Genomic DNA, 13458 nt, shown 5'->3' with positions numbered 1-13458 from the left:
ATTCAGCTCTAATATACATTACTTAGGTTTGCATACTGGTTGCTGAGCTGGTCGTAAGTCTGAGCGGTCGATAAATGAGTACATCACTAAGTGAGGAGAGGCTGTAATTATTATTATAAAAAAAGTTAAAACAATAGTAGAAGCAGCAGCACACAAAAAAGCATTAAATATTACACAAACACTTCAAGTAAAGTGCCTCAAAGCCAGCAAAGGGCCTTAAGTCCAAAGAATTGGAACTATCCTCCCTCTCTTTGGCACTGTATGACCCCTATGGGTTTAGCCCTCCCCATAATTATAATCATGGGGAAGCAGTAAACCTGTAGGATTATACAGTGCCTGTGGAGGAGGGGGGGATTGGAGCTGTGCTCCAGTTACCCGAGTTAATTCAAGGAACTGGAGCATAACTCCAATTCCCTAGATCAAGAGTCCCTCACTAGCATCAAGGAAGCTCCCTTGAGGAAAGCCCTCCCTATAAATGAAGTAACACAAGGTAAACTCTCCTCTACTTGTGAAACCTAAAATCAAGTGGAGTTAAGAACAACTGACATCACTGTTATTATTACTACTATATTATTATGTAGTAGTCATGTGGAAGGACTAAACCTATGAGTCGTTAGTGCTTGCAGGGAGTGTGAGCCAACTAGTGGGTGAAAATAAGATACAAGACAGTGTCAGCCTTTATTAGAAACAATAATAAAGTTTACATTGTTTTGTGTGTTTTTCTTCCATTATGATGTTCATGGGAAAGTGCTACACTTGTATTGGTCATGCAGCGCTTGGAAAATGGAAGGCAATTGGATTCAATCCAAGGATGAGGATAAGTCCAGTTCCTGAGACTGAGTCCAACATAAGCATTGAGGCACCATCCTTGAGGGGCCAAGGACGGGAAGAGTAGCTCCAATTCTTCAAATTAAGAGCCTTTTACCAGCATCAAGGCTATTTTTTAAATATGGTAATAAGGCCACTTTTAAAGACAGAATCAAGTCCATTTTTTAAAGGCCAACTAACACATGATGATGAATCTGATTTCCTTGGTAAAAATAGATTCACCATTATTCTTATTTCTGGTAATTATTATTATCAAAACAAAGCGCTAAACCATCTACGGTCTCAAGTAATTATTAAAATCAGAGAGAGGCACTAAACAAGAAGGGCCATCCGGCACCAGAGTAATAAGGAAGAGGAGGGTAGCACCAATAATTTGTATCAAGAGGTCTGCTTGACCAGCATTAAGGCAGTCAGTTGCCCTTGCCATGAAAGGTCACTCCGTGAAGCACTAGTAACATGAACATATGCAAGTCCTTCTGTCACAAATATTGTGTAGTTACTTTTACATTTCACCTCAAATACTGTCCTTTCAACCAATATTCAAATCCTTTCCTCCTGTGTATGCCCTGCCTTCTGAAGCGTCGGCTGTTCACATGCTTACTGGCTGAGCGAGTCAAGCTTTTTGACTATTGGTGGGTGGAGGATCGAACTTCCATCACTCCTTGTGCTGAACGACCCATTTGGGTTTAGCGTTTCATATACAGTAATATGAAAAATACCACAGAGAAAATAGGAAATAAAACCCTAGTGCTTTCATGTGCTTACACACACATTTTCTGAAGATGTGTGTGTAAGCACATGAAAGTGCTCCAGTTTTATTTCCTGTTTTCACTGGTATTTTTTAATATTTGCAATAATGGATTTTAGTGCAAGTTCTTCCATACAGTAAAATATAACAGTACGTATATAATATTCTTATGCAAACCTCTTTCACACATTCTTGCTTCTTAGTGCATCAGCCATCTATCACACTTGATTCACAATGAAACAAATAATAGAATGCCTTAAAAAAAAATTTTAACACATCGGTTGTTTCCAACCAAGGCAGGGTGGCCTGAAAAAGAAAAACTTTCATCATCATTTACTCCATCACTGTCTTGCCAGAGGCATGCTTACATTACAATTATAAAACTGCAACATTAACACCCCTCCTTCAGAGTGCAGACACTGTACTTCCCATCTCCAGGACTCAAGTCCGGCCTGCCGGTTTCCCTGAACCCCTTCATAAATGTTACCTTGCTTACACTCCAACAGCATGTCAAGTCCTAAAAACCATTTGTCTCCATTTGTTCCTGTCTAACATGCTTACTCATGCTTGCTGAAAGTCCAAGCCCCTCATACACAAAACCTCCTTTACCCCCTTCCTCCAACCTTTCCTAGGCCGACCCCTACCCCACCTTCCTTCCACTACAGATTTATACACTCTCGAAGTCATTCTATTTCGTTCCATCCTCTGTACATGTCCAAACCACCTCAACAGCCCCTCCTCAGCCCTCTGTATAATAGTTTTGGTAATCCCGCACCTCCTCCTAATCTCCAAACTACGGATTCTTTAACAAAAATTTCAATATATTTAAAATAATGTTCATGGATGGCTGAAATATATAAGGCCCCTTTCCTAAGAGATGGAAGTTTCCACTGAGAACAAGCTGTCCAAAATGGATATAGACAGACAGAGGTGTATTATGAATATATTAAAAGAAACATTAGACCCATATGAACTATACAGGATGGAGACACAGACAAAGCTAAAAGAAAAAGTACACGTATTTAATTATAAAGGTACTACAAATACAAAAACTGGGTACTAAGTACAATATGCAATGTACACAGTTGAAAAAATATTTGCTTTCCACAGTACTTTATCTTGTGATCTGCAAATAGTAATTTTGTAATTACAGTATTAAAGTGATTCATAATTATTTAAAAGGAAGTTTAGAGAGTGACTACATATGATACAGGAGCCAAACCTAATTCAAGTTACAAGAAATGTACAATATAATTTTAAAGCTAGTATAATATTCTTTCAAAAAATTTAACCATAGGGGAAGCAAAATACCCATCTTCAAAAACAAAACTGGTGCCATTAATAGCAATCTAACATATAAACTGAAGACAAGCCACAAAAGGATCAGAAGGTTCTATCCAGTCATGAAGTTATACACAGAGTAAAACAATCTCTTCTGTAATGTGTACCTCTTCTTTACTATATATAATGGCAGAACACAGCAAGTCTCCAACTTACAAATAAATCTGCTTTTGTTTTTTTACTTATTAACCAGTCGTTGATCTAGAGAATATTGGTACGAAGGTTAGCTGGGTTTCACACGTTTATACTGCATTTGGCATTGTAGAATTAATTGGTTGCTGAGTGATTCAATGGCTAGTGTACGTAGTGCTGTATGATCCTTATGGGTTCTGCACTTCCCAGCTAATATAATAATGTAAGTGTGCATATAACTTCTTCATGGGAAAGTGGAACAGAATTCTCCCTCCTTGAGTCGTGCGTGTCGTAAGAGGCAACTAAAATGCCGGGAGCAAAAGGCTAGTAACCCTTTCTCCTGTATACATTACTAAATTTAAAAGGAGAAGCTTTTGTTTTTTCCTTTCGGGCTGCCCCGCCTTGGTGGGATGTGGTCGGTGCATTGAAAGAAGTACATATAACTTGGGTATTTTTAAGCTGAGGACTTCCTGTACAGGGTAAAAAAATCTTACCAGTCTAGTATTCAGTAATAAATGAAATAAATGAACAAATGCAAGGTTAAATGACCATATGAAATAATAAAGGACTGAATCAAGGAATGAATGCAGAACAGCAAGAATGAGTGAATTCATACATAGATACAACACACACAATGTGTGTGTACAGGAGCAGCAGCAGTAGTGTGTATAGGTGTATGAATAAATAGCATGCGTGTCTCCATACATATTATATGTATACATACATGTATGAGCACTGGAGGGAAACACATGCCACGAGTTGGCATGATGTTATGCTATTCCTTTCTGATATTACAAGCCCAGCTGTTGCCCTCTCACATCTATACTAAATTACAGTATTCAGTTCTATGATTGGTGCATGCACAGGGAAGCGCTGAACTCATAAGGGTCCTACAGCGCCTGAGGAGAATGGGAAGCATTCAGGTTTAATCCAAGGAAGGAGAGGGCAGGTCCAATTCCTTGAATCAAGAGTCCTTCACTGTTAAATAATTCAGTAACACCAAGCATGGATAAAGATGTAAAATAACAAAACACAACACACTGTGGACAATATATTTTACAATATTTTGCAATACAAGCTTTCTCAAGTCTACAGAAAAATACATGAGCAAATATGATGCATTGCTAATTTTAAGAGCACACTCCACATGGTTTTTGTTTAACCACATCAATTATTTCCCCAGTAAGGTGGATTACCCTGAGGAAGCATTTCACACCACTCATTCAACTGTCTTGCCAGAAATTCTTGAACTTCACAGCTTTCAAAGATGAATTTTAAATTACCACAGATTCTTTTAGGAATTTAGAAATCTCCAGACATTTCTTTATCAGCAATAGGAAGAGGGCCATGAGAATCAGTGGAAAAAAAAGGAAAATCCCGAGAGCAGACAATCTTCGTACCAACGTGTTGCTAGGCTATATAAAGCTTCACCAAGACCTATCAACTTTCTGGTTTTAATATTGTCTGCAAAACAATCAAATTATTTGCAAAATAGTTTAACTAAAACCCAACACTTGTGAGACTACTGCTGGTGTATACATTATTTCATGTACCAGTAAGTAATCCATTAAAATTTCATTAACACAAGTAAAACTTGCACAGACCTAGGAGACAGTTATGGAAAGTGGTAAACCAGTAAGGATTATGTAGGGCTACATATAAAAGATGAAAGAGATGGTAGAGGGGAAGAGGCAGAGGTGCTGGGAAAAACAGCAGAAAGGACATAAAAGATGGGATATGTTGAGGTACTGAGACACACAGCAAAGGGGAGGGATAACAGAGAGAGGTGAAGGTGTTGAGGGAAGGATACCACTTATTTTTTTTTCCAACAAGTCGGCCGACTCCCACCGAGGCAGGGTGACCCAAAAAAGAAAGAAAATCCCCAAAAAGAAAATACAGTGGACCCCCGGTTAACGAACTTTTTTCATTCCAGTAGTATGTTCAGGTGCCAGTACTGACTGACTTTTTTCCCATAAGGAATATTGTGAAGTAGATTAGTCCATTTCAGACCCCCAAACATACACGTACAAACGCAATTACATAAATACACTTACATAATTGGTCGCATTTGGAGGTGATCGTTAAGCGGGGGTCCACTGTACTTTCATCATCATTCAACACTTTCATCTCACTCACACATAATCACTGTTTTTGCAGAGGTGCTCAGGATACAACAGTTTAGAAGCATATATGTATAAAGATACACAACATATCCTTCCAAACTGCCAATATCCCAAACTCCTCCTTTAGAGTGCAGGCAACATTGTACTTCCCATTTCCAGGACTCAAGTCCGGCTATATAAAAATAACCAGTTTCCCTGAATCCCTTCACTAAATATTACCCTGCTCACACTCCAACAGCTCGTCATGAGATCACTTATGTAGCAATAATATTAATGTTATTTATGAAATCATAGCACATTTCTATTAAAGGTGGGAAGGTTAGGGAGGAAGGCAGACATAGTAAGCACATGCTTGGAGAACCTAATTCATCAATGATAGTTGTTAACAACACATACTAACTCACATTCTCACTCCATGGATTAAGATGCAGCAACAGCCATTAAGGAATCAGAAAAAAAATAAGGAATTATGAATAGCCATTCAAAGGTATATAATCAGTAAAAAAGAAAGAAAGTTTTTCCCATGCTGCATCATCATTAGGTTACATCTGCTGGAGAACACTTTTCAACTAATCCACAAGTGGCTAAGTGGCCCACAAAACAATGTAACAACCTTCCCTTCTCATCTCCTTTGTTCCCTCTGCTCAATCAGATCTATACAGTATTATGTATTCTTGTGTGGAATAATAACTGGAAACTCTACAAATTGCAAGTAATACTGGATGACATTTCAGTCTCTCTTGTACCATTATCACATTCACGATTTGATAATAATAGACCAGAACAGATTGAAAAGCTATCTGACCTCATCTACAAATCAAGAGTCAGTTGTAAATTGGACTCTTGTGTATTTTTCAGTATACTTGAGAAACCTTGTAAAACAAATTGCTTGTAAAACTGATTCTCAAACCTACTGCTCTTTTGTTTAAGAAACTGCAATGCTCTCAACATCAAATACACAAATTTAGTTATTAAAATATATCTGAGTGCAAATAAAAAATTATATAAAAGAAGACTAAAAAAAAAAACTGAATTACTGAATATATCAACATGTATACTGTATATGGTTTTTGACATTTCCTATTCAAATATTTTTTCAAGGTATAAAAATTTATAATTAAAATAAATCTCCATCATGTATTTCAGTCTGAAGTCAATAACCACATATGGTTATTGATTAGCTCACATAATCACTATTTTTTCTTATGCAGAAATACCTTTCTCAGTTTTGTTCTTGGAAGTGTATCTGTCTTCATAGATCTGGTTGAGCGCTTTTCTTGATTCGATGATTGCTTCTTCGCCACATATTTTTTAGAATATTTACGTGAACCTTTCTTAGCTTTTTTATTTGTGTCAGAGTTAGTGCCATCATCAACAATGATATCACTTTGTGAACTGTTTCCAGTTTCAAGAAATTCCTTGACATTCTTGACCCTAGTAAATCTACCAGGAGGTGATCTTTTAGTCGAATCTGATGAAGTTACCAATTGTTTTAAACAAGGCAACGAGTCGTTACGTGTCCTCTCTGGACTCGTAACTGCTCTAGAACGTAGCAAGAATTTACTCTCCAACACTTTGTTTTTGTTTGCATATTTTGCACTCAACGTGTGTGTACCATTGTCAGCAATGCTCACACCTTGCTTACCATTTTCTTCACAGTAAAATTTGACTTTCTTATTGGTCATGTGTGAGTGCTCATTCATCTCTTCATCACTCTCACCGCTTTTCTCCATTTCTAATGCATCATGGTTTTTCTCTACAGTTTTATTACTCACCTGTTTTATCACAGTCTGTTTATGTTGTTTCTCACTAGACCTTTGTATGCTTTCTATTTTAGCAGGGCTTATCCGCTCAAGAACGAGCCTCATAGATTTACCTCTACTGGAGGGGGAAAGTTCTGAAAGTTGTTCCACTCCATCTTGGTCACATGACTTTCTCTTTTTGCCACTTTTGCTAACAACAACTGCTTTTGGTGACTGCACTGCATTATTTTCTGCTTGTACTTGTAACCGAGGCAGTGATTTGTCATTCATATTCCCTGTACTCAAATTATCTCCAGGACTCAACAGGCCTTCATTCCTCACGGGGGTATTTGTGTGTGTGTGTTGTGAATTCACCGTATCTGCACCAATGTTAACAATACTCACATCCTCTTCATCATGGTAAGATTGGTTAGATTCTTTATCAGTTATTTCATTTTCGCTATCTCCTGAAGCAGAGTGTTCGCTGTGTGAGTTCTCATTTACCTCTTTATCACTCTCGTTCCATTTCTCTGCTTCTGGTGCACCATAATTTTTCTTTATAGTTTTATCTCCCATCTGTTTTGTCACCTTTGATTGCCTGTGTTGTTTTTCACTAGACATATTTACATTTTTCATTCCATTGGGTTTTAGGCATTCAACAGTGCATCTCATAAAGTTACTTCTATTGAAGGGAGTACGGGGTGTAAGTTGCGCCATTTCATCCCGGTTATATAACTTTCTCTTTTTAACAACTTTATTCTTCACAACTGCTTTTGGTGACCGTGAAGTATGATTTCTCAATTTCTTCCCTCTGTTATCATTCTCATCTTCACCTTCAGAAGAAGACTGCTCATCTGATGTGCCTTTATTAGTGCACGTCTTTGCTTCATCATTTCTCAGTCTTTTTGAAACTTTTTCTATTTTTCCTCTTTTATTTCTTGAGTGTTGTCTGTTCGAATCATTTCTCTCAGTATCATCCTCTGTTCTTTCTTGGTTTTCTCTCTTGCGATGCAGTTTTTGCTTATTACTAACATCAGAGTCAGCATCTTGATCACTATATTCAGTACTTGAACGTGTCTCTATTTTGAAATATAGTCTTGACTGATGGCTCCCATTACTTATTACAAACTTTCCTGAAAAGTAAAAAATCAAAAGTAATGTATTACACTACCTATCTTCGTATATTCATTTATAATTTTTGTATAAAAAGCACAAGTAAATGATAATATATCTATGTGCTGCTTTGTAATAATGTAAAATAATGAATAAATAAAATTTACTACTCTATAACCTATGTCTAGTTTTCAGTTATTTGTAAACATTAGGACCAGTCTAATGTAAATCACAAATGTAAATTTGAAATAGTCATTCATGCACTCAGTTTCAAAAAATTTCCCTGCTCTTTAACACATACAACAAAATTATATTTACTATGATACAGATACCAGTACAGTGGACCCCCGCATAACGATTACCTCCGAATGCGACCAATTATGTAAGTGTATTTATGTAAGTGCGTTTGTACGTGTATGTTTGGGGGTCTGAAATGGACTAATCTACTTCACAATATTTCTTATGGGAACAAATTCGGTCAGTACTGGCACCTGAACATACTTCTGGAGTGAAAAAATATCGTTAACCGGGGGTCCACTGTATATTATTGTTCATAACTCAATGATTATTTCACCTCAACACTGCTTTATCTATCTGAATGTGACTTACATTCTTATTTCATTAAGAATGTTTTAAAAACTGTGAATATTACAGTGGTTTATTGAATCATCATTCAATTAAAATTCTGTATGTTGTTTCTCACTAGACCTTTGTATGCTTTCTATTTTAGCAGGGCTTATCCACTCAGGAGAGTTCTATTCTGTCTAATTATTATTATTATTACTAAAGGCTTTTTTTTTTTTTTCAACAAGTCGGCAGTCTCCCACCGAGGCAGGGTGACCCAAAAAAGAAAGAAAATCCCCAAAAAGAAAATACTTTCATCATCATTCAACACTTTCACCACACTCACACATTATCACTGCTTTTGCAGAGGTGCTCAGAATACAACAGTTTAGAAGCATATACGTATAAAGATACACAACATATCCCTCCAAACTGCCAGTAGTAATTAAAAAAAAATTGAGAATATTATGGTGGTTTATCTACGATACATAATTACTGGAAAGTATGTAAATAAGTGGTATGTTTTCCTATTGCACTCTATTTTATTCTTGTTAAAAAGGCTTATGTAATTAAAATATGCCAAGATATTTATCAGTTCATAGGTATTATAGGTAGTAGGTTGGTAGACAGCAACCGCCCAGGGTGGTACTACCGTCCTGCCAAGTGAGTGTAAAACGAAAGCCTGTAATTGTTTTACACGATGGTAGGATTGCTGGTGTCCATTTTTCTGTCTCATAAAATGCAAGATTTCAGGTACGTCTTGCTACTTCTACTTACACTTAGGTCACACTACACATACATGTACAAGCATACATATACACACACCCCTCTGGGTTTTCTTCTATTTTCTTTCTAGTTCTTGTTCTTGTTTATTTCCTCTTATCTCCATGGGGAAGTGGAACAGAATTCTTCCTCCGTAAGCCATGCATGTCGTAAGAGGCGACTAAAATGCCGGGAGAAAGAGGCTAGTAACCCCTTCTCCTGTATATATTACTAAATGTAAAAGAAGAAACCCGTGAGTGTCGTAAGAGGCAACTAAAATGCCGGAAGCAAGGGGCTAGTAACCCTTTCTCCTGTATACATTACTAAATTTAAAAAGAAAAACTTTCGTTTTTCTTTTTAGGTCACCCTGCCTCGCTGGGATATGACCAGTGCATTGAAAAAAATTATCAGTTTACATTTACTATAACTGAGTGCCCACAACAACAGTAGTAGTGACATTAAGGGCATTTTGATGGCATAGGTCATTCAGCACTCACAGCCAAAAAAAAAATATGTCCAACACAATAGCACGAGAATAATATCAACTAACACAACTTACCAGGTGGATGTTGGAAGTTTTCTATTTCCTCCCTTGATAAATTGAAGCTTCCCAGATGGTTAATGATATGTCTGCGGAATCGCTCCTTCAAGCTGAGCCATGTTCGTCCTCTCAGTCCACTAACTTTTGAGGCCATTAACTGCCACAGGCTCCTTCCACCAACCTGTTAAGTAAATAATAATATAAAATTACAGTGGAAAGAAACCAATTCATTAATCAATCATATTTTTACGGAATCTCCATGGGGTAATGGAAAAGAATTCTTCCTCCGTAAGCCATGCATATCATAAAAGGCAACTAAAATACCAGGAGCAAAGGGCTAGTAACCCCTTCTCCTGTATAATTACTACATGTGAAAAAAAACTTTTGTTTTTCTTTTTAGGTCACCCTGCCTCAGTGGGAGATGGCCGGTGTTTTGAAAACAAAATTTACAGCACTAATAACTAGTGCCAGTCACACAATAAGAAACTGTCACAAGGGATGTGAGGATAGGGAGGCAGCTAAAGATTAGGATGAGACACAGTGACAAAAGAAAGTACTTTTTTTTCAGTCTTAAGGTAGTAAGTTCTCCATGGGGAAGTGGAACAGAATTCTTCCTCCGTAAGCCATGCGTGTCATAAGAGGTGACTAAAATGCCGGGAGCAAGGGGCTAGTAACCCCTTCTCCTGTATATATTACTAAATTTAAAAGGAGAAACTTTTGTTTTTCCTTTAGGGCCACCCCACCTCAGTGGGATACGGCTAGTACGTTGAAAGAAGAAGAAGGTAGTAAGTGGAATGCACTGGATGCAGGAGAGGTGGAGGCTAAGAACAACTGTAACTACTCCTACTGACCACTGTTTAGTACATTTTTTGTGCTACCTCCCACCATTTAGTACAGTAGGGCCCCACTTATTCGGTAGGTTAGGTTCCAGGCTACTGCCGGAAAGCAGACTTCGCCGGAAAGCAGAACTCCATTTTTTTACATTTATAAATGCATATAAATGTCAGATAACAAGTTTACATTAACATATATTAAGTTAGCAATAGAACTAGGCAAGTGTCTGATACTGATACCACCAAGCAAGATGACGCTGTTACCAAGCAAGCAACACTACTGCCCCTCTCAGAAACACTTCCTGCTACTTCTGACAGTAAAAGTAAAATACACACAGTACACTCATTATTTACCTCAAAATATTTGTAGTCTTAATGTAGGGCAAAAGGTGAGTAGTATTTACTCTAAGAAGTCAGGTGTGGTAGCCCTCCTGGCCACCCCACCCACACATACTATACTATGATGCTTAAAGCTCCCTAGAGCAATAAAATGCATATACAGTACACGCATTACTTACCTTAAAATATTTGTAGTCTTAATGGTCTTAATATAGGGTGAGAGGTGAAAAGTATTTATTTGTAGAAAGTCGTGTGGGAGGTATGGCATCCTGCCTGGCCACTTATACCTACTATGACATTAAGCTCCCTAGAGCAAAAAGATGCATATATAGTACACTCATTAATTACCTTAAAATATTTGTAGTCTTAATGTAGGGTGAGAGGTGAGTTTTATTTGTATGAAGTCAGGTTGCGAAGTATGGGTAGCCAGGAAGGGCAGCCCTCGCCACCCCACCCATCCACATATGGCGTAAACAAACCAGATGAATGCGTCTGGTTTTCGTCACAAGTCCTACAAGTTGCCTGGCTACCACAAGTCCTACAAGTCGCCTGGCTACCGCATCTCATATTTATGTTAATTTATTCAACTGTGGGGTGTATTTAGATGGATTAAGCAAAATGTCTATATTAACATTTTATACGATATTTAATGCTCCTCTGAGTGATTATTATTGTGTTATTATTATTATCATCATTAATATGGAATCTTCAAGACAAATAAGACACTTTTAGTGATTTTAATGTGTACCTGCATGCCAGCACAGTGTGTAAGTTTACTTAGGTACAGGTACACTTACGTATAATTCTCAGTTATAATAATAATGTAGGTATGTAGTCTGCCTGGGCTACATACCTACATGATATTTAATGTGGCCCAGAGCCATATTATTACCATCGACATACCATGTTCACCGAGTTTAATTGTTTCTAACAACTACCTTTAGATGCCATCATAAACAAAGGGAGAAGTAATGAATAATTCAAGCCAAGAATTGTAAACAAAAGTGTTATGTATTAAGGAGAGTGACATAATGTTTTCCCTCCGCCCAGCTACCACACCTCCATAGTACATAAACAAAATGTTTATATGTTATGTAACGTGTTTCTTACATAATTTTGAAGAAAATATAACAGATGGATTAATGAAAATGTCTATATTAACATAAAATAAGACATTTAATGTGCCCAAGAGTGACTATTATTAGTATTACGTAATGTTTTCCCTCCAGCTGGCAACCACACCTCCACAGCATATAAACAGCATGTTTATATGCTATGTAATGTGTTTCTTATATAATTTTGAAGAAAATATCATAGATGGATTAATGAAAATGTCTATATTGATGTAAAATTAGACATTTAATGTGCCCAAGGTGATTGTTATTACGTAACAGAGAGATGTGCTCATGGAGAATGTAAACAAACCAGGTAGCCCTTGCCATATTTGAAACACCACTTGCCGTACAGAAAGTTCTGGTCATAATTTGAGATCGCCGTATTAGCGAAATGCCTTAGGGCAAAATGCCGAAAAGCGGGGCCCTACTGTACATATCTTGGGCCACTCACCACTGTTTATTACAGGTTTGTGTTTGGGTAAGAGACTATGTTAATACGTATTCTTAAAATGGATACCTGGAGGGTGTTCCAAGGGTCAATGCCCCTGCAACCCAGTCCATGCCCAGGATGATTGAGTTACTTTCCTACAATACTACTGATAGAAATCTCTCATTACTGTAACATACCTCAGAATACCTCCTGGTCTTAACAATGAAGTCCACAATTAACCGGTCTTCGTGGTGCAAATAATTTCGTCTACGATTTTCCTCTCCCTCAGTCCTTGCTGGTTCAGCTGAAAAAAAAAATTTAAATTATAAAGTTAAGATAATCATGATATGATTTTTTTAATTAGACGAAGCACTAGCCTCGTATATCACAACAATCTTCGAAAGAGTTTTGAGATATCAAATTACTGACTTTATGGAAAAATATAAGCTATACAACCCAAGTCAACATGGCACTAGAGCAGAAAGATCTTGCCTATCACAACTATTAGAGCACCAGGACAAAATTATGAAGGCCTTATAAGAAAAAGAAAATGCTGATGTAATTTAAACGGATATAGGAGAAAGGTGCTTATGACAACGTTTAAGTTCAACTTCGACCATTGACTAGACCCAGTAGTGTAACTGGTTGATGGTCCAAGTCAGACAAAAACATCGTCATATCCTTCTTTCTCCTACATGCGGGTTATCTGTGTACAGATCTCCCTCAACATTCGCATTTTCAACTTTCACGGGCTTCACACATTCGCGAATTCCCAACCTTCAAATTCCCAGCCGCCAAATCATATTTAAGTTTACCGCCAAGAGTTCTTACTACCCTCCCTCCGACC

The 13458-nt window shown here is 37.4% G+C and overlaps 1 protein-coding gene across 2 annotated transcripts in view; it reads right to left on the bottom strand.

The window, feature by feature from the left end:
- Positions 1-2577: 2577 nt before the first annotated feature.
- LOC128684904 (uncharacterized) overlaps positions 2578-13458 on the bottom strand; it is a 57180-nt gene continuing 46299 nt past the window's right edge. For both annotated transcript variants that reach the window (XM_053771243.2, XM_053771244.2), the window contains exons 11-13: positions 12809-12915; positions 9913-10075; positions 2578-8047 (exon numbers count right to left, since the gene is read on the bottom strand). In XM_053771243.2, the coding sequence (XP_053627218.1) occupies positions 6366-8047; positions 9913-10075; positions 12809-12915 (1952 nt within the window). In that variant the 3' untranslated portion in view covers positions 2578-6365. The remainder of the gene's footprint in view (positions 8048-9912; positions 10076-12808; positions 12916-13458) is intronic.

The sequence above is a fragment of the Cherax quadricarinatus genome, chromosome 5 (assembly GCF_038502225.1).
Source record: "Cherax quadricarinatus isolate ZL_2023a chromosome 5, ASM3850222v1, whole genome shotgun sequence".
NCBI classification, from domain to species: Eukaryota; Metazoa; Arthropoda; class Malacostraca; order Decapoda; family Parastacidae; genus Cherax; species Cherax quadricarinatus.
The sequence above is the reverse complement of the archived record's forward strand: the minus strand, read 5'-3'. Positions and strand labels throughout refer to the sequence as shown.